This window comes from Hoplias malabaricus, chromosome 11, assembly GCF_029633855.1.
Source record: "Hoplias malabaricus isolate fHopMal1 chromosome 11, fHopMal1.hap1, whole genome shotgun sequence".
In the NCBI taxonomy this organism is placed as follows: domain Eukaryota; kingdom Metazoa; phylum Chordata; class Actinopteri; order Characiformes; family Erythrinidae; genus Hoplias; species Hoplias malabaricus.
The window spans coordinates 3,512,916-3,540,242 of NC_089810.1; the positions used below are offsets into that span (position 1 = coordinate 3,512,916).

The 27,327-nt window shown below is 43.1% G+C and overlaps 1 protein-coding gene across 1 annotated transcript in view; it reads left to right on the forward strand.

The window, feature by feature from the left end:
- LOC136709959 (C-type lectin domain family 4 member F-like) overlaps positions 1–26,407 on the forward strand; it is a 32,902-nt gene extending 6,495 nt beyond the window's left edge. The window contains exons 2-6 of the mRNA XM_066685564.1: positions 12,382–12,768; positions 23,264–23,397; positions 23,473–23,579; positions 24,722–24,837; positions 26,355–26,407. Of these exons, the coding sequence (XP_066541661.1) occupies positions 12,382–12,768; positions 23,264–23,397; positions 23,473–23,579; positions 24,722–24,837; positions 26,355–26,407 (797 nt within the window). The remainder of the gene's footprint in view (positions 1–12,381; positions 12,769–23,263; positions 23,398–23,472; positions 23,580–24,721; positions 24,838–26,354) is intronic.
- The last annotated feature ends 920 nt before the right edge of the window (positions 26,408–27,327 follow it).

Consider the following 27,327-nt stretch of genomic DNA (forward strand, 5'->3'; position numbering starts at 1 on the left):
TTTAAGACTATAGTGTAGAGTTTAGACCTCAGTGTAGTGTGTGGAACAATGTACTGTACATTCATGTATCAGAGCGTCACAGTGGAGCAGCAGGTAGTGTCTCTTTCACTGCTCCAGGGTCCAGAGGTTGTGGGTTCAAGTCTGTGAGGAGTGTGGTGTGTTCTCTCTGTGTCTGCGTGGGTTTCCGCCGGGTGATTGTCTGTGAGGAGTGTGGTGTGTTCTCCCTGTGTCTGCATGGGTTTCCTCCAGGTGACTGTATGTGAGGAGTATGTCTCAGTGGCAGGGAAAGTTAGAAAAGGGCTGTTCCTAATGATTTGGCTAGGACTAAGGGGAAGACTAAAATTTGCCATAAAGCTAACAGGCACAGTGCTAATGAGAGATTAGCAGCTAATGTTAATAAACAGATGAGTATTAGCAGCAGAGCTGACAAGGCAAGTAGGTTATTGTTGAAGCTGAGCGACAAGGAGCTGGAGGCTATGCACGGTGAGGAGTTCTGTTTTGTTTAAATTGTTTAAAAAGTTAACATTGTTTGCCCTTGGAAGGGGGCTGTGTGTTGGCACCGGGTATAGGAGGGGCTCGTGGGGAAGCTCCCAGCATATTCATTATCAGTCCTTGTTTAAGTGTGTGTGTGTTTGAGGCTTGGTGTGTAGTGAGATGTGAGATTGTGTTGTGGTTTACTGTCCTGAAGTAGACGGTTGATAGACTACAGCCCAAATGTAAAACACAATTTGCTGCATTTCGTGCTTTTTTTGGTGTCCTTTCAAAAGTGAGGTGTTTCACAATTATAATCAAAAAAACATTTTTTATGAAATTCTTCACCATTTTCTGTTCTTTGGTTTGCTCTGGATGAAGAAGCCCCAGTGTCTTTTCCTGTCCTGTATCATAGGCTTTCTCTCTCTCCCTCTGCTCTCTCTCTCTGCTCACAGCAGAGAAATGGCTGAGAGAGCCCTACAAACAATGAAAGTTATGAACCGAGATGAGGATGTTGCTCTATTCCTGCTCCATGGGGGGGTAACTCTGACTTATTTTTGCTGTTACAGTTACATTACTTAAGGTGGAACTGACTCTAAATTCAGGAGAGCACTAACTGCATGAAAGTAAACACAGAGTGAAAGTGCTACAAAACTAAACAGCTCAAGTTACACATGAGTTTCTGTGGGAATTTGCAGACACAGAGAGAACACACCACACTCCTCTCAGACAGTCACCTGGAGGAAACCCACGCAGACACAGACAGAACACACCACACTCCTCTCAGACAGTCATCTGGAGGAAACCCACGCAGACACAGGGAGAACACACCACACTCCTCACAGACAGTCACCCGGAGGAAACCCACGCAGACACAGGCAGAACACACCAACTCCTCAGACAATCACCCGGAGGAAACCCACGCAGACACAGGGAGAACACAGACAGTCACCCAGAGGAAACCCATGCAGACACAGGGAGAACACACCACACTCCTAAATAGGGTTCAGTCGGATGTGATCACAAACTCGAACCCCTTGACTCATCACCCTTCACTGTTAACATTTTTACACAGTTCTATGTCTAATACAGTCCCCAGACTCAAGAAAATCAGTGCAAAATACATGCATCCCTTATCCCAAAACTCCTGTTCACAGCTTCCCCAGCGTCTTCTGCCCTCCTAAAGCAATTTTTTCTTGCAACTGACCTGAGCCAAATGGTTATGACTTTCTAAAATCCTTAGAAATTCTAACTCACCTGCAGAGGACTAAGATGTGGTCAGGGATTCTCACTGTGTTTGTGATGGTCAGCTGGTGATGTTCTGAAAACTTGGCTGTATTAGGATTAATAAACATTTCACTGTAAATGTTTTTACTCAAGTCTTTACTTTAAAATCTTTCAGAACAATCAGATTATTTTGTAAATTATTGATGAATGTTATTGCAGAATGTTTTTGCAAAATCTTGCTTTTAGTCTATAAATGTCTATGGCTCTGGCCTTTAGACCTGCTGATCAGCTTTGATTGGTCGTCCCCAAGGCAAGGTGGAAGCAGTAGGGGGCCATTTTGTCTAATTTAAGCCCACATTTACTCCATGGCTTTTATTTTTTACTATTTTTTATTTTTTATGTGTTCTTGAGTCTGCCTGTTTATTTCGTGTGTTTCTAAATCCTTAGTATTTTGATAATTAATCTGGCATCATTTTATGTCATTAAACTGCTGGATGTCCCAGTGGTGTTCCGAAAATCAAATGGGCTTTATAGACAATTGGTTATGTTTTGAGGGCAAGCCTGGTCTTATAGGTAGGGATGGTATCCACCCCACGTGGGAGGGTGCTGCCTTACTTTCTTGCAGCATAGCACATAGTCTTTTAGTTAGTCAGCAGAGTAGTGTAGACAGCTGATGACAATCCAGAGCCGGGACCAGGCCACAGACAGACAGGCTAAACGGACCGTCTGCGAACTGCCTTGAGGCGTCACCTAGGTTCAACTGTATTGAGACTGTGTCTTTCCCCCAAATTAAATGTAAAAGAAAAAAACAAAAAACAAAATCAGCCTGTTTCAGCAACCTAATCAATATTAAGTCATACACATATGATAGCAGCAACACCTCAGAACTAAAATTTGGGTTACTCAACATAAGATCACTAAACTCAAAAGCAGTCATCGTAAATTATATCATAAGTGATCATAAATTCAACATTTTCTGTCTCACGGAAACGTGGGTTAGACCAAATGAATATTCAGCACTAAATGAACCCACCCCCTAGGCTATAATTATGTACATAGCCCAAGATTATCAGGCAAAGGAGATGGAGTATGTGCAATTTACCAAAATACCCTAGACATCCATCGTAAACAATGTGACACCTTCACTTCTTTTGAGGTTCTCTCCACCATTATTACAAATCCGGTCACAAAAAGACGCATTTTTATTATGCAACATTTACAGACCACCAGGGCCTTACTTAGAATTTCTGAAAGAATTCAGCGATTTTGCTGCAAACCTAGCTATGTGCAATCATAAAGTTATAATTGTAGGAGATTTCAATATCCATTTTGAGAAGGAAAGTGACCCACTAAAAAGGCATTTACCTCAATCTTAGACTATATTGGTATTGCTCAAAATGTAACAGGGCCTACACACTACTGCAGCCACACTTTAGATTTAGTTCTGACACTAGGTCTTAACATTGACAAAATTAATATCTTACCGCAGTCCTCAGCAATCTCCGACCATTACCTAATTTCATATGAGCTATGTCTTAGCCATAATACATGTAAGACCCCTCGCTATTCTACAAAGCGTATAATAAAACCATCTACCGCCCTACAATTTATAGAAAACCTCCCAGAAATATCAACACCAGTTCCCACTCCATCAGACCCAATGGAGCTAGATGTACTAACTGACTATTTAGAAAATACCTGTCGATCTACTTTTGAAAGGTTGCACCACTTAAACATAAAAGTAAAAGACAGAAAAAGCTTGCACCATGGTATAATGATATTTTTTTAAAACAAACATCACGGAAACTAGAGCGGAAATGGTGATCAACCAAGCTGGAAGTGTTCCATTCTGCCTGGAAGGACAGCCTTATAGAGTATAGAAATGGCCTCACTAAAGCTCGCTCAGCATATCTGGCCTCGCTGATCTCCAATAATAAAAATAATCTGAGAGTACTGTTTAGTGTGTTTTCCAGAACTACAAAAAATCAAGCAGGTTCAGAACAACTAATTCCAGCAAATCTCACCAGTAAAGTTTTTATGGACTTTTTTAATAATAAAATTGAGAATATTAGACAACAAACTCAAGCCACAGGATTAAATCCGACCTGGCTGCCACCCAATGTGAATGATATAAAACATAATGTAATTGTAAAAGAAAGACTTGAAACCTTTTACCCACTCCCACAGTTAGAACTAGAGAAGATTATAAACTCCGCAAACTGTACAACTTGCACACTCGATGCAATTCCCACAAAATTGCTCAAAGAAGTACTACCAGCTATTATTGATCCTCTTTTAACTATAGTAAACTCATCCCTTAGCCTGGGCCATGTACCCAAAGCTTTTAAATTAGCAGTTATTAAACCTATGATCAAGAAACCAAATCTTGATGCTAGTACACTGTCTAATTACAGGCCTATTTCTAATCTGCCATTTCTATCCAAGATCTTAGAAAAAGCAGTGGCCCAACAACTTAGTTCATATCTACATAAGAATCATATATATGAAAAATTCCAATCTGGATTCAGGCCACATCATAGTACAGAGACAGCTCTAGTCAATATAACAAATGATCTTCTTCTTGCCTCTGATCAAGGCCACATATCTCTGTTGGTGCTTCTTGACCTCAGCACAGCCTTCGATACAATAGACCACAATATTCTCATAGAAAGGTTAGAAAACATGGTTGGAATTACAGGGACAGCCCTATTATGGTTCAAATCTTACTTAACGGAACGTTATCAATTCGTAAAACTAAACAATCTAAATTCAACTTATTCTATAATAAGATTTGGAATTCCGCAAGGCTCTATTTTAGGACCATTATTATTTACATTATACATGTTACCGCTAGGCACAGTTATAAGAAACCATGACATTAACTTTCACTGTTACGCAGACGACACACAATTGTAGATTTCAGTCAAGCCCGATGACAAACACAGATTAAAGAAAATAGAGGACTGTGTAAAAGACATGAAAGGCTGGATGTAGTGTAACTTCCTCCTTCTAAACAGCAACAAAACAGAGGTCCTGCTTTTGGGTCCAAAGGTGGCAAGAAATAAATTATCAGATTTAATTTTAAATCTCGCTGACTTTCCAGTTAAACCTGGTTCAGCAGCAAAAAATCTTTTTTTTGACCCGGATTTATCATTTGATCAACACATAGGCAGTATCACTAGGACAGCTTTTTTACATCTTCGCAATATTGCTAAGATTAGAAATGCCTTATCCCTGCAGGACGCAGAAACATTAGTACATGCCTTATTTTATTTTTATTACTTCAATTTAAGAAAACTTCAACTAGTTCAAAATGCTGCAGCCAGGGTCCTCACTAAAACTACAAAATTTGAACATATCAGCCCAGTTCTATCATCACTTCATTGGCTGCCTGTAAAATTCCGCATCGACTACAAAATTTTGTTATTAACATATAAAGCTCTACATGGGCTCGCTCCTGAATACCTTCAAAATACTATTTCCTATTATGAGCCTCCACGTTTACTCAGATCACAGAATACTGGTTTTTTAATTGTTCCCAGAATTCAGAAGGTCTCAGCTGGGGGAAGAGCCTTTTCTTATAAAGCCCCACGACTCTGGAATGATCTTCCAGAAAATGTTCGGGACTCAGACACAGTCGCAATCTCCAAATGTAGGCTAAAAACTCATTTGTTTAGTTTATCATTTGGTAGCTAATGCTCCCCCATAGATAAAGGCGGCAGATCCGGGGGGTCCATGGACACAAGGAATTATAGTAAACTGAGACGTTGGTGCTGTCGTCCCGCCGCTTCATGCGATCACTCAGGTTACAGTGTTTCAGGATGCTCCCGTGTCTGTGTGTCCTTCTGGTTGTCTCCTTTTAGTTAAAGCTGTCATAGTCAGATCTGCCAGAGTAAACGACTGCCCACCTGTCTGTCTGGACACTGATGGATGACTGTCAAGATCCTCCTCCACACTTCAGACCAGCTGCCCACGCTCCAGCAACCACCAAGTGCCTTGAAGCTGCCCCTACACTGAAGTTCTCACGGACTACTAACTATTATTACCAGTAGATTGACCAGAGGAGGATAGGTCACCCCTTGTGAGCCTTGGTTCCTCCCAAGGTTTCTTCCTCAGCTGGGGGAGTTTTTCCTTGCCACTGTGGGCCCCTGGCTTGCTCACTTGGGTTTTTTTTTTTTTTTTTTTTTTACATTTCATGTCAAATCTTTGTCTTACTGGAATTCTGTGAAGCTGCTTTGTCACAACATCAGCTGTAAAATTCGCTATACAAATAAATTTGATTCGATTTGATTTGATTTGATATCAGAACCAAATTGCCCTAGATACGATTTTGGCTGAAAAGGGAGGTGTATGTCACATGTTTGGTGATCACTGCTGCACTTTCATTCCTAATCACACAGCAGCACACGGGTCATTCACTAAGGCTATGGAAGAGTTAACAACTTTTACTGAGGAGTTGTATGGATTTCCAGGTATAAATAATGAGTGGATGGCATGGTTTGATTCCTATTTTGGCAAATGGGGAGCATTGGGGTTGAAACAGGCTATTGCAGTGATCATTTCTCTATTATTAATGTCACTAATCGGATGTTGTATTATTCCCTGTATCAGAAGTCTGATCATCAAAACTATTGAGCGTTCTGTTACATTCAGTATGGTGAGTGCAGACGTGTACATGGAGCTTGACCCTGCAGCCTCTGGTCGCGAGAGAAATCCGCTGGATGAAATGCCTTTTGAAATGCCCCTGCCAATCTATGCCTCATTGAATGAGGAGTAAATCTTTACATTGAGACTCAATTTTCATTTATTAATGCTGATTTCAAGTTGATTTTATGATTTTATAAATTTAAATAATCATTTGACATGTAATCATTCAGTATGTTTTTTTAAGTGCATGAGATATGATGCCTAGACTGAAAGCTTAGCTAGTCTATGGTTGATGTTATCTTTTTCATTTTCTTTTAGCAATATTATGATTATAAGTTCACATGCAGTGATGTTTTTAAATCATAAGCAGGGAGGAATGTGATGAAAAAATGCAGATTAACACTAATAAGTAATGGTTAATGATAACTAATGATTTATATTAATGATTGATTCATCTTGACTCTGTTCCTACTAAGTTATGTAGGTCTTAGTGAACTTGTGTGACCTGAAGGGCCTTATTGCATTGTGTGGTGCTTCTGTGACCTTTGGGTGAAAGGCACTGAACAGATTAGAAGGAAGGCAGTCAACAACTGAAGGACATCTCTCACCATTTTTCCTCACGGTAATAAAATAGGAGATAATGAGGCACCAATAAGGGAATGTTTGGGTTGATGGAACGAGACGTGATGTAATAATGCCCATGATGGGCGTACGTGACTGGGGTCCTATATATTGCTTGGCTCGGTTCAATAAAGACGAGAGATAAGAGAGAATTCTTGACTGCGTGTCTTTATTCATCTGGTCTCCCCAAAGTATTCTTTGAGCATCAATCTTCCTTCCTGGTGATACTTAGAGATTCATTTTAGATTTGCTATAACACACTCTCTCTGGGTATTAGGTCTACATTTTCAGTTCCTGTTTTAAAACTAGATTCAGAACCTACATTTACCAGTTTGCTTTTGACCTGTTTGTGATGCTTATTGTTTGTTGTAGGCCATGGCTCTCTCTTAGAAACAGGTGGCGTGCTCCCTTAAGGTTATGAAGGAGAATCTACCCCAAATTAAGGAGTTTCTCTGGATTTTTATCTCAGGTGATGGGAAGAGGGAATGTGACACTGTAGGTTAAGGGCAGCATCTGCAGCAATGCTGTCATGTACCAGACATTTGTGGTGAAGAAAAGCTGAAGTTTCAAGATGCTGTGATCCTGCTGTTCTGGTGGTACCCTGATCCAGCCCTAGCCCCTATGCATCATTTGAGCTAGCGTAATTCTGCAGCAGATTGCAATTTCAATCTGTGGCCTTTGTCTAAACTGCAGTCATCATGCCACTTAAAGGAAGATTTTCACAGAATCACTGTTTTCCAGAATAAAATGAAAGGGTTTGATGACCATAACTGATCTGTTACACATAGAATCACTGATCACTTCCTGCTCCCTCTCACACTTTCATCACTAATATTTTACATTCACATGACTGTAACTCATCTCTATCAGTTCATTTAAATGTCTGTTTTATGTGTTGTGCACTTCTGTGTTGACCCGAGGATGTGGTTAGACCCAGGACATTCTGGAAGGATTCATTGTGGTCTCATAATGGGGAGCTGATATAGAGACAGTTTTGGGCCCCACTATGCCCCCATATGGTCCCATGCAGAATGGATTGGGCAGTTCAAATGGGGCCATATTTTAACTCAGTTGTCATCCTGCAGCGGACCAGCATTGACTTATTTGCTGGGGTTTGTATGAATTGCTGTGAATCTTTTGAGTTTAATACATCCACCTCCAAGTCAATTGGGGTTGTGGCACTAATGCTCAAACTTTATCCTGATTTTCAAAGAAAACAGTCTTTAATTTCAGCAGCCTCAGTGCTTGCTCTGATTTCTATTTGCTATTCTTGGGTTTATCTCTTTGTTACTTTTGTGAAGCCTAGGGCATGGTATTGAAAACTCACTTGTGTATATGGAAATCTGAAGCACACCATGGTTACGCTACAAGAGTCTAGCCCATCACTGAATGCACCTCAGACCAAATTGGGACGTCCTCAGAAGATCATATGAGTTTGGTTCACTTTTGGGTATGAGATCAATTCATATATGAAAAGGAACCCATGACTCAGACCTCATCACTGGGTGATAATATAAGGCAGCACTATCTAACACAATTTATTTAATGTATTTTAGGCTCTTTAGTGTTAGATGAGTGACTTCCCATCACCAGCAGCATTACAAACGACAACACAGTACCAGCAGGGCCACATTTGGAGTAATCAGAGTTATTAGAACAGAATGGAGATAACTGAGGATGTTTATGCAAATTCAAATATGTTTAAAGAAAAAACATCAGGATCCAAATGCAGTGACCCTTTGAATGAAGACATTTATGTGAATGAGGACAGCACAGCGATGACCAAAGGAAACCAAAAGAATCTCGGTGCAGTAAATCCTCAGGACAGAGGTGAGGTTAAGGCTCTACTGGATTTTCAGAGTTATGCTAAATTATTTTTGGTCCATACAAGGGAAAGTTAGTTATTCTAGAACAGTGGTTCTCAAACTTTGGTAACTGGACCACTGCTGGAATGTGAAGCAGCAAGAGGTAGTATGTCAGGTTACCTCAAAAAATTACTACTTAATTAATGTTAGTTAATGTGAGTGATTATGACTTTATTATGTAACATTCTGCCTAACAACATATGGAAAAGGCAGAGCCCTGGGTCCCAATAACAAGGGTACTGTACATTGTATTTTTTTTTATTTGTTCTATATAAATGAACTAGACTTAGTATGCTAAAAAAACTTAAAACACTAATTTCTCTCCCATTTTCTTTTTTCACACAATCCCAAATGAATTTCAGTTAATCCTAAAGGTTATAAATCAGAAAGAAGGGATGTTTTAAAATATAAATATATATAGATTAGTCAAATGAGAACACCAAAACCACAAAAAATATATATAATAGCTATATCAAATTTTACTCTGAACCTAATATGAATTTGACGTGCATATCAGAAATTTAAATAGAAAAGTAAATATGCATTTGAATGAATACTATTGTCCCAATATCAAAAGGTGTTGTATATTCATACAGTGTACTATTTAACAGTGTTATAAACCTCTAAACCAAGTTCACAGCTCTAAACAAGTACACATAAATTGTTACTTATCTGAACAGTGGGCCCAAACATGCGCACACACACACACTCAACCATGTAAACGGGCAAAAACGTTGCAGGCCTGAATCGTGGCTTGTGTGCGGTGAGGCTCAAAACATCAACAGCCACTTCACTTGCTAGCACTCAGTACTCACAACCTCTTTAGTGAAAGTTCTGGATCACTGGTGCTAGCAGGAAGACGTAGAACCAGTCCGAGAGCAGCAAAGGGAAAAAACCGAGGCACATGGAGTGGTGAAAAGTCAGAGCAGTCAAATATAGCTCCCAATTTGGCAGCTCTAGATCTGTGTAGCTCACTGAGCTCTGAAAAAAAAAAAACGGGCCGTGTCCTTATCCCTTACTAAAAAATGTCTCACAAGTGGTCTAACTGTCCATTAGCTACATTTTTGGCAGCATTTCAGGCACAAAAAACTAGCCCTGTTTTCCCGGTTTGGCTGAATCAGAGTGGCTCTCTCTCTCTCTCTATCTCTGCTCTCCACACAGCTCTTAGCCCGCCAACTCCCAGACTCTTAATTGACAGGCAACATCCAATCACCTAGCACAGACAAAAATAAAGATATCTTGACAGAAATCTGTGAAAAGTAAGATGTGTGAGCACATGAGCTGTTACACTAACTAACATGAACTTTCTAGAATTCCCTGTAAAACTTATATATTTTAAGACAATTTTAATAACTGGGAAATTCAACCAGGTTACAATTACAAGAAGGGCATAGTGGAAACAAGAAAAAACAAACCGAGACCAACCCAGAACGCAGAAGGACTCAATCAAGAGACACTCTTAAAAATAAGTTTTCTTTGATTGATGCCATAGAAGAACCACGTTTGGTTCCATAAAGAACATTGTTTGATTAATGAATGTGTGTAAATAACCTCCCTGTGAAGGACTGGTGCCCCCTCCAGGGTGTATTCCTGCCTTGCGCCCAATGATTCCAGGTAGGCTCTGGACCCACCGCGACCCTGAATTGGATAAGCGGTTACAGATAATGAATGAATGAATGAATAAATGTAAACAATCTTTTATAGGTTTAAAATTCCATCCCTAGGTCTTAAGGTTCTTTACTCATTTAAGCACATCAGCAAAAAAGGGTTCTTTATATAATCACAAGTGGTCCTTCTACACTGTAAAAACTGATGAGTTAAGTGAAATCAGATAGAATGTGGAAACCGATTGCCTTAAAGCATTTAAGTTTAATGACTCAAACATTTGAGTTAAAATAACACTGGATATAAATAACTGGAGTTGCTGTAGTTAAGTTCACATTACTTTAAATCACAAGTTGTTGTTTCTACTTAAACCAGTGAATTACTACAAATTAATGTTACACGCTTCTAATAATACGTTATACCAACAACATATGCACTTACAACAACATGCTGCACTTACAGCATTAACTTGCTCTTAGAACTTTCAAAACCAAGACCAGGCAAGTATAACCTTACAGTTTTAGACTGGGCAGATAGAGGAAAATAACCTGGGGGAAAAATTACACGATCATGGTGAGTGATGGGGAAAGCCACACCCATATGCAAATAGATGGTAAAATGAGAAAAATGTGAGTTTTACTCATCAAAGTCGAACTGCCCTTACTTTGCCTCAAGGAATCATTTTCATTTCAATTGTGAGTGCAGTGCATGATGGGTTGGGTTGTCTTCAGGAGCTCTCAAAAGACCGCCATCGCTGGACTGCATCCAGTTAATCAGAAGAGTGCATATCGGATGTGTCACACGTAAACAGAAACTCAACGGGAGATTTTAAGATGAACTGAGTGACGATAAGAAAACGTGTTGTAGCACTTGGAGTTAGTTTTACTCCAACAAAATTTAACTCCAGCAATAGAAACATAAACACAAGTCGATGAACCAACACAGCAACTACAGTTTTTAAGATGGAAAGAGAGAATAAGAAGCCAACTTAGCTTTTTTATTCTCCAGTTTTCAGCTTCATTTCACCTTAAATGGCACAGCAGTTTACATCCAGACCTCTGTAACCACGTTATTATTTAAAGTGGAATGATATTGTAAAATAGGCTGGTGTTAGTGTAATAGTGGGAGCATTTAAGGTTGAACTGGAAGTGTATTAGTGTATTTGTGTGGGTTTGTGTATAACTGTGTGCTGGATGGTGTAAATTAGAAATGTCTCATGCGGAGAAAAAGCAAAAAGTTCAGTTCACTCAGTCAGTATAATTTAATTGAATAAATTAACCTTTACTGAATATATTCCAAAAAAATTTATTTTACACAAATTAACAGTGTATGTTAATTATACATTTTTGAGTTTTTTTTCGCTCAGTCAGCTTGAGTGATCCCTCATTTCTGTATCATTAAAGGTATGCTAACTTAATTGTTTCATTAAGAAAGTTTGGTTTTACATTGTATGGCATCACTCACAGAACCTTTTGTAGCACCTTTATTTTTAAGAGTGTAAAATTATAGAGAACCCTTAACTGAAGTAAATCAGCGTGGCCGATTTTCACCCACTGTTTAACAGCACTGTGCCTCCTTCACCTACTGATACCAGCGCTGAGGCCACTGTGACCTGCTCCAAGCGTCACACTGTTTTCACCTATAGTCTGTTAAAGCACATATTAAACTGCCCTCTCTTCTCGTTTTTATTTCTCTATCAATGCTTATTTCCCCAAAATTGTATGTGATCTTATGAATGTATAATTACAGTTCAGGCCTATAGTTATTAGTATTCTCATTATTTTTAGTAATTATTTTAGAACAACTGTGTGTAATGCAAATATTACAAATATTCATAGGATTCACAGGTGGTACTTGGTCTGAAAAGTTTGAGAATAACTGTTTTAGAAGATTGTATTTTGTATTTTGTATTGTATCACATATTTACAGTGAATTTCTGTTCTAGAGTCTAGACAGAGCAGACTGTACAGACTGGCTGTAGTGTGTCTGGGTGTGCTGTGCATTGTCCTGCTGATGGCCATCACAGTGCTGTGGATCAAGTTTAACAGCCTGAATTTACAGAGAGACCAGCTACAGACCAGAAACACCAACCTGATGAGGGAGAGAGACCAGCGACAGACCAGTAACATCAACCTGATGAAGGAGAGAGACCAGCTACAGACCAGTAACACCAACCTGATGAAGGAGAGAGACCAGCTACAGACCAGTAACACCAACCTGATGAGGGAGAGAGACCAGCTACAGACAAGTAACACCAACCTGATGAGGGAGAGAGACCAGCTACAGACCAGTAATACCAACCTGATGAGGGAGAGAGACCAGTTAAAGACCAGTAATACCAACCTGATAAGGGAGAGAGACCAGTTAAAGACCAGTAACACCAACCTGATGAGAGAGCTAAACGAGCTACAGAGCAGTGTGTTCACAAACCTTGGTAAGCAAATACATTCTTAGATTTAGAATTTTTGACTCCTTAAATGATTACTTCAGTGATCAAATGCCTTTCAAACTAAACCTTTTTCTGAATGTTATCAGCAATTAAATCAAATCAGGATTTATTGTAACATCACATTAACAAAAGTGTAAAGGTGAAAAGCTTAGTGGTGCAGTGTCTTACAGTAGTAAATACACAAGAAATACAAGTTAAATATAAACACATTTATATGTACACTATACATAAAAATACATATTATTGTACAATGTGTACTTGCAGTGTTAAGAACTTGAGCAGTAAGAACAAGTTTTGTTGGTGTCAGGAACGAGGGGCGGATATAAGGAGGGCGGACGCACTCGCTAAAACACAGTTCTTTAATAAAGGGAGGTAACCAAACAAAGCACGAAAACATACAGGGAAACAAGGCAGGCTAAATTAAACACGGTGAACTAGACAGGGTAAGCGTGACAGACGGACAAACAGCGAAAACAACGATAAAGGAAAAGAGACGGGGAGAAGCTGAGGAGACAGACGGACAAACAAGAAAACACGACCGACATGAGAAAGGTGAACCAACACGACTGAACAAAGGTGAGATGAGAAGTGAAATGAACGACAAACATGACGTGAAACAAGAGGGCTTAAATACAGACACAAACGAGACACACCTGGACAGATAACAAGGAGGACGGGTTAACACATGACACGGAACAAAGGCGGAGACTTGAACATAAACAAAACAGAGCCATGTGCAAATAAAGCACATGGCCGGGACAACAGACTGACAGGACGAAGGCGTGACAGATGCCCCCCCCAAGAACGCGCAACTCCCGGGCGCGTACTCCTAAACCCCCCAGGAGCTGGCGCAGGAGAGGGCACGAAAAACATGACAGGACAACAAACCAACAGGTGACAGGACTCAGGACAGGACGGGAACCGACACAGGAGCTGGGGACACGACAGGACCGAATATACGAGACGGGACCTGGGACATGACAGGAGACTGACAAAGGGGAGCCACAAGAGACGAGAACGGACTGGACAGGACAGGAGTGGACACATGGGAATTGACGGGAGACTGGACTGGAGACAAGACAGGGGACTGAACGTGGGACGGATACGGAGACTGGACACGTTTGGGGACAGAAGACTGGACATGGACAGGTGACAGGACAGGGGACTGGAATGGAGACGGGACTGACGACAGGACTGAGTGCTGAGACTGAACGGGAGCAGAGACTGGTGACAAGACACTGGACAGGATAGGAACATTAGACTGGACAGGGGTACGTGACTGTACAGAAGACAGGACAGGTGACATGACACTAGACTGGAACGGAGACGGGACTGGAGACTGGACAGGGGATTGGAAGGGAAACTGGGCCGGAGACAAGACAGGTGACTGGACATTGGACGGATACGGGAACTGGACGTGAGACAAGACAGAGGGTTGAAACAGGGACTGGACAGGACTGACAGGGGACTGGACAGGAGACAAGACAGAGGGTTGAAACAGAGACTGGACCGGAGACAAGACGGGTGACTGGACATTGGACGGATACGAAGACTGGACATGACTAACAGGGGACTGAACCGGGGGTTGAAACATAGACTGGACAGGGCTGATAGGGGACTGGACAGGACTCACAGGAGACTGGACTGGACTTGGTAGGGGAACAGGGACCAAGACATTTACGGGGACAGACATGAATACAGTAACAGGTACAGGGACAGAGACAAAGGCTGACACGGGTACTGGGACAAGGACAGAGACGGGAACCATGACAGGGACAGACAAGGGAACCAAAATAACAGGGGGGTGCCCAGGACTGGCTAATGTCTGTGGGGCAGTCTGAGGAACCAGCCTGGGCACAGTTCTGGGGATCGGCCCTGAAGTCCTTCGGGCCGACCTACGGACATGGACAGGGGAGGCCGTAGCCACAGTCACGGGGACAGGAGCGGCGGGTGCCGCCACAGTCACGGGGACAGGAGCGGCGGGTGCCGCCATCACGGACACTGGAGCGGCGGGTGCCGCCGTAGTCATGGACACTGGAGCGGCGGGTGCCGCCATCACGGACACTGGAGCGGCGGGTGCCGCCATCACGGACACTGGAGCGGCGGGTGCCGCCATCACGGGGACTGGAGCGGCGGGTGCCGCCATCACGGGGACTGGAGCGGCGGGTGCCGCCATCACGGGGACTGGAGCGGCGGGTGCCGCCATCACCGAGACAGGAGAACCTGCGACGTCGTCCTCGGAGGCAGGAGAACCTGCGACGTCTTCCTCGGAGGCAGGGGAACCTGCGACGTCTTCCTCGGAGGCAGGGGAACCTGCGACGTCTTCCTCGGAGGCAGGGGAACCTGCGACGACGTCCATGAAGACAAGAGAGCCGCGTGCCGCGCTCTCGAGGACAGGAGAGGCGCGTGCCGCGCTCTTGAGGACAGGGGTTTGTGCTGCTCGCCGGGCTCGCGCTGGAGCTGTAAAGGGTTTAGGGGGTTTCACAGGCGCACCCATTAGATCACCTCGAGGTGCGCCCCTGTTAGCCTCAGACCTCAGAGGTACGGAGGTGAGGCTAACAGCCCCTACCCTTAACGCCCCCCCAAAAATTTCCCCGGACCTGAGGGGGTAATCCTCCAGCGAGGGGGGAACTCCAGCACGGTTCTTTCGCCGACTCCTACGACTCGCGCTGGAGCAATCACTCGACTCATGAATTGACTCATGAATCGACTCCTCCCGAAGGCGCTGAGCCACTGTGGCTTGTATCAGTCGGAGCCGGCTACTCCATTCCACAGCCCTATTAAACGTATTTTCTGTGCTAGCTGCGTCCTTGTGGTCGTTCATTCTGTCAGGAACGAGGGGCGGATATAAGGAGGGCGGACGCACTCGCTAAAACACAGTTCTTTAATAAAGGGAGGTAACCAAACAAAGCACGAAAACATACAGGGAAACAAGGCAGGCTAAATTAAACACGGTGAACTAGACAGGGTAAGCGTGACAGACGGACAAACAGCGAAAACAACGATAAAGAAAAAGAGACGGGGAGAAGCTGAGGAGACAGACGGACAAACAAGAAAACACGACCGACATGAGAAAGGTGAACCAACACGACTGAACAAAGGTGAGATGAGAAGTGAAATGAACGACAAACATGACGTGAAACAAGAGGGCTTAAATACAGACACAAACGAGACACACCTGGACAGATAACAAGGAGGACGGGTTAACACATGACACGGAACAAAGGCGGAGACTTGAACATAAACAAAACAGAGCCATGTGCAAATAAAGCACATGGCCGGGACAACAGACTGACAGGACGAAGGCGTGACAGTTGGTTTCAGTTCCTATAACGTAAGGTAAAGTGCTGTGTACAGAGCTGATTTTTCATTTGGTTTTTGACAATGACAGTTACAGTAAATTTTACACTTTGCTACAGAGTTTTCAGCAGCCAGTGTTGGCTAATACCTGCTCTAAAATGTAAATTGTAATGTATTCTGTTAGAATACTCAGAGAACATTGTTCTGAATACCGAATTTATCAATATTTTCAAATATTTAAATCAGTGTGAATGTGTTGATCATACCCTGATTATTTAAGAAGAATATTCTGTTGTGTTCTTTAATTGTAGAATCTTTCTGAATGTAGTAGTTTTCCTGAATGGAAAACTTTTCTGTATGTAATAATTTTGACATAATTTTGGGAGTAGGACCCAAGTTCCTCCTTTCAGCCCTATATATACCCAGGAAACTCACATCATTTCCATGTCAGACAAACTTGCTGATCCTTTGCCTGAGGTTTGGAGCCCCACCCCACACCACCTCTATCTCCACTCCCAGCATGGCCTGGAGCCTCCCATTTCCCCTATTTCTGGCTGGACAGCTTCTGCATTCCAGTATCATTCTCCAAAACAACGGCGACCCCTTCGCTCATTTATCTAATGAGAGGAACTCTCCTCGCCTCTCGCCTCTGCTGCCAGTGTATGGAGCCCCTGCACGGCAATGCAATGACATCACAACATCTTCTCTCCCAACTCAACGCCCCTGCTGGAGGATTCTTCATCTTCCTATTACTCTTCCTGTTTGTGTCTGAGCTGGAAGGCATTAGCCTTGTCTTGTCTTCTCTTTGATGTCTCACAAGTTGGTGCCTTGTTTTTATCTAAGCTGCATTAGAAAATGGCTTGGAACCTGCAATATTTATGCACATTACCAGAGCATTAGTTCACCTACAGTGCTTGCCAAGTTCCCTTCATCATCTCAACCTCCTCCTTTTTATCAGCCCATCCTCCTCCCTTTTCTCATCCCAACCTCCTCCCTTTTCTCATCCCAACCTCCTCCATTTTATCATCCCCAACCTCCTCCCTTATCATCCCACCCCTCTCTTTTCACACCCCTCTCTATCTATCTCTACTCATTATCCCAACCTGCTGCATGTCTGCCTCCTGCCCTGGACTCTGGGCACTCTAAGCAATCTTCTTATTGCATGGCTTCCTTGTTGCTGATTTGCTCTCATCTTATCATCTCACACCTCCCTTATCATCCCACCTTCTCCCCCTGTGGCAACTGCTGCTCCAAGCCTTAAACTTTCCAGTTCAACCCCCTTCACAAGTGCTGTTGCGGTCATGCCTCCTGCCCAGCACTCTGGGCACTCAATGCAGTCTCGTCGCTGAAAAGATTCCTGATCTTGGATTCACTTTCATGTTATCAATCTCCATGCGGCACTAACGACGGAGCTTACAATCGCTCTAACCACATCTTTGAACACAACTCTGGAGAATGCACTAGCTCTGATATCGACTACCCCTACCTCTATCCGACAACTTTAGAATCTGTGTTTTCAAGCTGAGCAAACTCACATCATTTCCATGTCAGACAAACTTGCTGATCCTTTGCCTGAGATTTGGAGCCTCACCCCACACCACCTCTATCTCCCAGCATGGCCTCGAGCCTCCCATTTCCCCTATCTCTGGCTGGACAGCTTCTGCATTCCAGTATCATTCTCAAAAACAACGGCGACCCCTTCGCTCATTTATCTAATGAGAGGAACTCTCCTCGCCTCTCGCCTCTGCTGCCAGTGTATGGAGCCCCTGCACGGCAATGCAATAACATCACAACATCTTCTCTCCCAACTCAACGCCCCTGCTGGAGGATTCTTCATCTTCCTATTACTCTTCCTGTTTGTGTCTGAGCTGGAAGGCATTAGCCTTGTCTTGTCTTCTTTTTGATGTCTCACAAGTTGGTGCCTTTTTTTATCTAAGCTGCATTAGAAAATGGCTTGGAACCATTAGGATTGTTAACATGGAAGAAACACTCACTCAACTAAAGACAGAGAGCAAAAGTCTCATCGATAAAGTGGACGACCTAGAAAATCATTCTAGATGCTCCAATATGTGGATTATAGGCCTGCCGGAGGGAGCTGAAGGCTCAGATGCAGTGGGTTTTGTAGCTGATCTGCTTTCAGAAACGCTGGGCCTGGAGTGCCTTCCTACTCCTCCGACTTTAGATCAGACTCACAGAATTGGTAGAGTAGACAATTAGCACTCAAAATCCAGAACAATGATCGTTGGCTTCCATTATTTTCAGGACAAAGAGAAAGAGCTGCGGAAGAGCAGAGAAATCATGGACCACCTTACTTTCAAAGGCAGGAAGATCAGCTTTTTCCCAGATTTCTGTGCCAGTGTCATCCAGAGGAGAGCGGGTTTCAAACAAGTGAAGTCTCCTCTAATTTAAAGAGGGATGAAGTTTGGAGTTCAGAATCCTGCACGCCTGTGGATCCTGTTTGACAACAAAAGATGCTTTTTCAAAACTCCCCAGGATGCTCAGATGTTTCTGGACCGTCTGAACCCTCCAGAGTGAGACTGTCCGGAGCCAAATGATCGTCTGTACCAGAAGTCCCACACGAAGCAGCTATTATAGCTCCAAATATCCTTAACTTTCATTATGTTGTCGCTCTGTTATTCCCTATATTTTCTATTTATTTCATATGGAGCCCCTTGTTGATACAATCTAAGTTTTTTCTTAATGTCAGACTCTCTTCTCCAGTACCCCCACATAGACCTTACCTGGGAGGCTGAGGAGTGTGATCCCCCTATAGTTGTAACACACCCTCCGATCCCCCTTTTTAAAAAGGGGAACCACAACCCCAGTCTGCCAGTCCAGAGGCACTGCCCCCGATGTCCACGCGATGTTGCAAAGACATGTCAGCCAGGACAGCCCCACAACATCCAGAGCCTTGAGGAACCCGGGGCGAACCTCATCCACCCCCGGGGCCCTACCACCAAAGAGTTCTCCTACCACCTCGGCCACCTCAGCCCCAGTGATAGACGAGCCCCCCCCCCCCCGGGGTCCCCAAGCTCTGCTTCCTCTGCAGAAGACATGCTGGTGGGACTGAGAAGATCCTCGAAGTATTCCTTCCACCGCCTAATGACGTCCCCAGTCGAGGTCAACAGTTCCCCACCCCCACCATATACAGTGTTGGTGGAAAACTGCTTTCCCCTCCTGAGTCGCCTGATGGTTTGCCAGAAACTTCCCAGAGCCGACCGAAAGTCGTTTTCCATGTTCTCACCGAACTCCTCCTACAACTGAGTTTTTGCCTCAGTGACAGCCGAAGCCGTGAGCCACTTGGTACCTGTCGGCTGCCTCTGGAGTCCCCTGAGCCAACCAGGCTTGATAGGACTCTTTCTTCAGCTTGATAGCCCCCCCTCACCCGGGGTGTCCACCACCGAGTGTGGGGATTGCCACCCCGACAGGCCCCGACAACCTTGCAGCCACAGCTCCATTCAGCCGCCTCAACAATGGAGGTCCAGAACATGGCCCACTCAGACTCAATGTCACCAGCCTCCCCCGGGATGCAGTCGAAGCTCTGCTGGATGTGGGAGTTGAAGATCTTTCTGACAGGTTCCTCTCGTTTGGGCCTGCCAGGTCTGTCCAGCATCCTCCCCTGCCATCTGATCCAACTCACCACAAGGTGGTGATCAGTTGACAGCACAGCACCTCTCTTCACCCGAGTGTCCAGAACATATGGCCGCAGGTCAGATGATACGACTATAAAGTCGATCATCGAAATGCGGCCTAGGGTATCCTGATGCCAGGTGTACCTTTTGGACACCCTTATGCTCAAACATGGTGTTCGTAATGGACAAACTGTGATGGGCACAGAAATCCAATAACTGAACACCACTCGGGTTCAGATCAGCGGGGCCGTTCCTCCCAATCATGCCCCTCCAGGTCTCACTGTTATTACCCACGTGAGCGTTGAAGTCCCCCAGCAGAACAATGGAGTCCCCAGAATGAGTGTTCCCCAGCACCCCCTCTAGGGTCCCCAAGAAGGCATGGTACTCTGAACTGCTGTTCGGTGCATAAGCACAAACAACAGTCGTAGCCCTTTCCCCAACCCGAAGGCACAGGGAAATTACCCTCTCGTCCACTGGGGTAAACCCCAACGTACAGGCACTAAGCCGGGGGGCTATGAGCAAGCCCACTCCTGCCTTACACCTCTCACCCTGGGTAACTCCAGAGTGAAAGAGCATCCAGCCCCTCTGAAGGAGATTGGTTCCAGAGCCCATACTGTGTGTCGAGGTGAGCCCAACTATATCTAGCCGGTACCTCTCAACCCCGCGCACCAGCTCAGGCTCTTTTCCCACCAAAGAGGTTACGTTCCATGTTCCAAAAGCCAGTTTCAGTAACCGAGGATCAGAACGCCCATGTAACTCCTTCGGGCTAAGCTCGGCCGGACCCCATGAGTGAAAGTCCGGCCACCAGGCGCTCGCCAAGGAGCCCCTCCCTCAGGCCTGGCTCCAGGGTGAGGCCCCGGTAACCATACTCCGGGCAAGGGAGGCTGTGTCTGATGGATCACTCTTTGTCTGGCCCATCACCTAGGACCAATTTGCCTTGGGAGACCCTACCAGGGGCTATTGCCCCTGACAACATAGCTCCTAGGCTCACGCAGGCATGCAAACCCCTCCACCATGTTAAGGTGGTGATCCAAGGAGGAGTTCTTAATGACAGTATTAGTTAAATGGGAACCAAAATGTTTTGCTGGCCCGTTGCCGTCTTTGTTTGTGGAAGGGGGCTAAGGGCAAAAAGTGTATATTTGTTACACCTTAAGTGGAAATCAGTACACCCATATGATTTAACCAAGGAGACATTTATGCAAACTTATTTTTTCCTTCCCTCTGTGGCTTTCTTGCTTACTTAATTAATGGCTGATACGATTATTAATGGTGGAGGCTGTCATAGACTTCAAATTAATTTAATTTCTTGGAATGTGAAAGGTTTGAACGGTCCAATCAAAAGGTCCAGAATTATTTCTCATTTAAAACACTTACAAACAGATATTGCATTTATACAAGAAACACATTTACACCCTAAAGACCAAGCTAGGCTTAAAGGTTTGGATTGGCCAATCTGGAGCTAGGGGGGTTACCATTCTAGTAAACAGAAAAGTCAATTTAAAACACAAGGTAATTTCTGATCCCAAAGGTAGATATGTCATAGTAACTGGAATATTGTTCCAAACCCCAGTACTTTTCGTGAACGCACCTAACTGGGATGATATTACTTTTGCAAACAAACTACTATCCTCAATGCCTGATATGCATACCCACACTTTATTTTTCGGAGGAGACCTCAATTGTGTTATTGACCCCCTGTTGGACCGTTCAAACCCAAAATTTTGAACACCCTCAGCGATGTCTAAAGTCTTCTTCTTCTTTTAGGAACAGAAATGGCATAGTTGACCCTTGGAGACACTATAATCCCAACAGAAAGTAATTCTCATTTTACTCCATGGTCCACCAAACTTTCTCACATATAGATTATTTTTTTATTGACCACAAACTAATAACAACCATAAGCAGCACAGAATACTTGCCGGCCGTCATCTCTGATCACAATCCCTTATAGCATTTATTATATATATATATATATATATATATATATATATATATATATATATATATATATATATATATTTATTTATTTATATCCTCTGCTATAGATACATTTTAAGTATAAATAAAACAGACAAAATTTCATATTCACTGCTCTGGGAATCCTTAAAAGCTTATCTTCGTGGTCAAATAATCTCCTATTCAGCCCACGTTTATTTTATAAGGTTCAACCTATTGTCTAATTACAACCTTAGACAATCAGATCTCTTTTAATTTTAATCCCCACCTACTCAAAAATAAAATTGGTCTACCAGCTAAATTTGACTTACTATCTACAACTCAAGCAGAAAAAAGGCTATTACAATCTAAAGGCTTCTACTGTGAATAAAGAGAAAAGGCCAATCGGCTGTTGACTCATCAACTAAAACATAAAGAAGCTTCCAGATGGATACATCAAATTAAAAATGAGGCTGGATATATCATTTCTGATCCCTTAGAAATCAATAAAACCTTCCTTGCGTACTACTCAACCCTTTATAAGACAGAGTTCCCAAGAGGTGGTTCATTTATGGAAATTTTTTTTGATGATATACAAATTCCTAAGTTAAATTCACATGCAGTGGATGAATTAGAGACCCCCCTCACACTAGAAGAAATTGTTAAAACCATTCATAGTATGCAAAGTCACAAAGCCCCAGGGCCAAATGCCTATCCAGCAGATTTAAAAAAAAACATTGCAATCAATTAGCACCCATACTTTTACAAATGTGTAATGAAGCATTTCAAGATAAATTGAACTTGATCTTGAACTTGCTCCTCCTTGGATCACCACCTTAACGTGGTGGAGGGGTTTGCGTGCCTGCGTGAGCCTAGGAGCTATGTTGTCGGGGGCAATAGCCCCTGGTAGGGTCTCCCAAGGCAAATTGGTCCTAGGTGATGGGCCAGACAAAGAGTGATCCATAAAGACACGGATGAAAAAGAGAATAATCGTGGACACAGCCTCCCTTGCCCAGAGCAGGTGCATTGTGGATTGGGCGGCAGTCGGGGGCCCTGGCGTTCTGATCCTCGGTTACTGAAACTGGCTTTTCAGGGTTAGGAACTCGGACATCCGGGAGAGACTCGGAGTGGAGCCGCTGCTCCTCCACGTCGATAGGAGCCAGTTGAGGTGGTTTGGGCATCTGGTTCGGATGCCTCCTGGACGCCTTCCTGGAGAGGTGTTCCGGGCATGTCCAACGGGGAGGAGGCCCCGGGGCAGACCAAGAACACGCTGGAGAGACTATATGTCTCGACTGGCCTGGGAACGCATCGGTATACCCCCGGAGGAGCTAGAGTCGGTGGCTGGGGAGAGTGAGGTCTGGGTTTCTTTGCTCCGACTGCTTCCCCCGCGACCCGGACCCGGATAAGCGGTGGATAATGGATGGATGAACTTGATCGTGTGTGTGTGTGTGTGTGTGTTTGTGGGTTTGTGTGTGTGTGTGTGTGTGTGTGTGTCTTCAATATCTTCACAGTGAGGCAGGGCTGGGTGTTTTTTGACACCTCTGCATATTACATCTCTACTGACTCAAAGACCTGGAGTGAGAGCAGAGTTGACTGTAAAAACAGAGGAGGAGATCTGGTCATCATAAACAGCAAAGAAGAACAGGTGAGAGAGAGAGAGAGAGAGAGAGAGAGAGAGAGAGAGAGAGAGACTGTTCTTTAAGCATTTACGCACTGACAGGAATACCTCACAAGAAAGGTGGGCAGTAAACAACCTTGGATTGGTCTGACCGACAGTGAGAGTGAGAACCAGTGGAAGTGGGTGGACGGCTCAGCACTGACCACTGCGTAAGTAATTTTAACCAACTGCATTAGCTCCATTTATCCAGTCATACACAGATTTAAGCAAAATAATAAGAATTAAATAAAAAAATAAATAAATAAAGACCTCATTCACTGAAAAACACCTAAATGTTTTGAATTGTTATGTAAATTTACCCAGTTACAGGTTGTTGAAGGGTTTGTTGTTGTCAGACGGGAACAGAATGGAGACGCTTGTAGACTCGAGTACAATAAAATGGGTTTAATGAGATTATAGCAACAAACACCATCAAACTGTTCAAGGTCAAAATCCAAAAGAACAGAGCAAAGACAGGTGAATGATCACACAACAGAAAGAAATACAGTGTCCTACACAAGACGAGAGGAACACAAACGGACAGAGGTCAAAACCTAAAATGATGATCTGCTGAGGTGGTGTATAAATGATACTCTGCCATAAAATATTAGTCTTTCTCTATCTGTGATTGGGGAGTGTTACTCCACGTGACTCTGTTTACTCTGTGAAGAGGCTGAAAGAATAAACCTGGCATTACAACAACACACACTCACCACACGTCTGCTACTGTGTTATTGTCTCGAGTGGACGAACTAAAGTGAGATATAGAAATGTTCACCTCAAATCAGCAGATTCCAACTTCTACAAGGTGCCATGGTGTAGTTGGAGTGTGAAGGCTGGTGTTCCTCCTCCCTCCTGTGTAGCGTTGTATTAATCCTCCACCTTCCATTACATTCTACCTGCTGTTTCATGGAACAAGATGTTAAGTTCAGGTCAGTTTTACTTTTACAGTTGTTTTCAAAGCTGGGTTCATCACAAAGTCATAGCTCTGATGGAGTGGTCAGAGAAATTCTCCTTCAGCAAAGCAGGCTCTACCCAGACCTTCGCTCCTTCATCCTCACACTCTGTTCCAGGTCGTCCAACGCCTCCCTCATCCTCCTCTTCATTCCTCTGTCTGCTGGCTCCAGCAATCTCTGACTTCTATAATGAACATTTAAAACATGTCACACAGCTCAAATAAGGACAGAGCAGACACTTGATAAATGTTTGGAGCAGGTCCCATATCGATCACATGAAACAACGAAGGTGTGGATGTAAAGAGATGAGGGTTAAACACTGATGAGACACGTAATTCATATTCTGTGTGTTTCAGATACTGGCGTCATGAACAACCAGACAACTGGAATGAAGAAGATTGTGCTCATATGGGCTTTACGGAAAACAAAAGTTGGAATGACTTGTCTTGTTCTTCTGAACTTCAGTGGATCTGTGAAAAAAGAGGGTTTCACTAATAAAATAATAGAACCATTGGCTTTATGAAAGAGTATTCGAACAGCCCTCTTTTTAGGAGTACTGTGTAGAGTTTAGGTCTCATTTTAGTGTTTGGAATAATGTACTGTTCTGCAAACTGAAACTGCTGTCCTCTGATTGATCGCCCCCTGGTGTCACAGAGAATTTCAACAGCACTCTCAGAGATAATAGGGGAGATAATGAAATTGCATTTTAAAGATTTTTTTACTTTAATTAATTTTATGAATCCCTTTTCAACTCCTAGATCTTAGTGTTTCTAATCAAAACAGTTCTATTTAAACTGCCATCACTGCCTTTAAGAAATATTTATTTAAACACTTAAAGGCAGGGAAAAGCACTTCTCTCTGGTTTGTTTATGTTTAGAAGCTCCACATCTTTATGTTGGAGCAGTGTGTGTGAGTAAGAAGCGACTGTATCTTTTAAGGTAGAGTGGTGTGTGTGAGTAAGAAGTTACTGTATCTTTGAAGGTGGAGCGGTGTGTGTGAGTAAGAAGTGACTGTATCTTTTAAGGTGGAGCGGTGTGTGTGAGTAAGAAGCGACTGTATCTTTTAATGTGGAGTGGTGTGTGTGAGTAAGAAGCGACTGTATCTTTTAATGTGGAGTGATGTGTGTGAGTAAGAAGCGAGTGTATATTTTAAGGTGGAGCTGTGTGTGTGAGTAAGAAGCTCTTTAAACAATGTTTATAATTAAGTATTTAACATCTTTCAGAACAATCACATATTTTTTTAATTGCTTTATGATGTAAATCAATGTTATTGCACTTTTAATTAAATTCACCATTCATTCATTTCTGTTAAAGACATGATTATTATCAGTAAGGCATGACTTCATGTTGTTGTTTGTTGAGGTGTGCAATAAATACTTGATCTTTCTGCAGACTCCAAAGCTTTTTCAGTGGATAAAAAAATAGGTCGGCTCCTAATGAAATGAATGAAACCTGTTCTGCCTACATGCAACATATTCACTAGAGGGCAGTTCAGAGTCAAATGTTTCTGATGACAACAACAAACCTGGCTGCAGTGCAGGAGCTGAAAATGTAATGTTACTCACTGCAGAAATGAGGAGAGAGACTAAATGGCGGGGAACTGACAATTGTTCTTTCTTATTTTACCAGAGGTCCTGTTTCTCTTGAACCATGTGCTACACACTACACTGCCCCCTATGATTTCCAGTGATACTACTCCAGTCTGTCCATATATGTAAGCTTTCAGTCCACAAAGACAGATGAAATTACACCGTTCAGAGTAAAGGCTCCATGTAAATCTATATCTGTACTTACCGCTGAGCATAAATGAGGGTTTATGGGTAAGTACAGGCAGCTGTGGCGGAGCAGTGCACATGTGTGGGGTAAAAACGGGCAGCCACTGTAGGGTCAGTGTGGGCAGATGTGAACAGAGCAGGCTAATTGCTACTGAAATGTAACATTCATGGTCAGTTTCTCTCTGTGATCTCAATGTGTACTTTTTCACACACAGGTTTTGATGTGTTTAACGCCTTCGCCGGGTTAGTAGCTGTCAGAAGCGTGTGATGAATGTCTTGTTAATCGCCATGTTGTGACAAACTAATGACCTGTCAGTTTGCAAGGCCTGTGTGAGTTGAATTAATTTATTATTTTGTTTGCATAAAAATTGCATCACTCCACTGGCCCTTGGTTGTTTTTTTAGGATTCTTTGTAAAATCTTCCTTTTATTCCATAAATCTCTCCATTGCTCGGGCCCTTAGACCTACTGATCACCGACTGGTCGTCTTTAAGGTGAGGGGGGCCACTTTATTTACAGCGCCCTCAGTAATTATTGGAACCCCTGTCTCAGAAGTGTTCTTTGGCTTCTAGTAAATTCTTTCTTTCTTTTTTTTTTTAATAATATAGGACAACAATGCAAAGAAAGAGAAAAATCTAAACTTTAATTCAAGTGTCTTTATTTGGTGGAAAAAAAAAATGTGCCACAATTATTGGAATCCCTGGTGTTAATACTTTGTACAACCTCCTTTTTGCCAACAAGACAGCACTTAATCTTCTCCTATAAATCTTCACAAGATGGGAGAATACAGAAAGAGGGATCTTCAACCATTCCTCTTTGCACAACATTTCTAAATCGTCCAGAGTCCTGGGTGTGATGGGAAAATGCAGATTAACACCAATGAGTAATGATTAATGATAACTAATGACACAATATATTGTATTGATCAATCTTGATTAATTCTTACTAGATTATGTAGGCCTTAGTGCACAGCTTAGTGTGTAGACTTGAAGGGACTTAATACATTGTGTTACTGTGACCCAGGAGATAGCGGAGACTGTAGGAAGAGGCTGCTGAGATTAGAAGGGGAGGCCAGATAGAGTGGAAGAAAGGCAGTCAACAAACTGAAGGACATCCCTCATCGTCTGCAACCATTTTTCCTGACAGTAATAAAATAGGAGATAACGAGACACCAATAAGGGAATGTTTG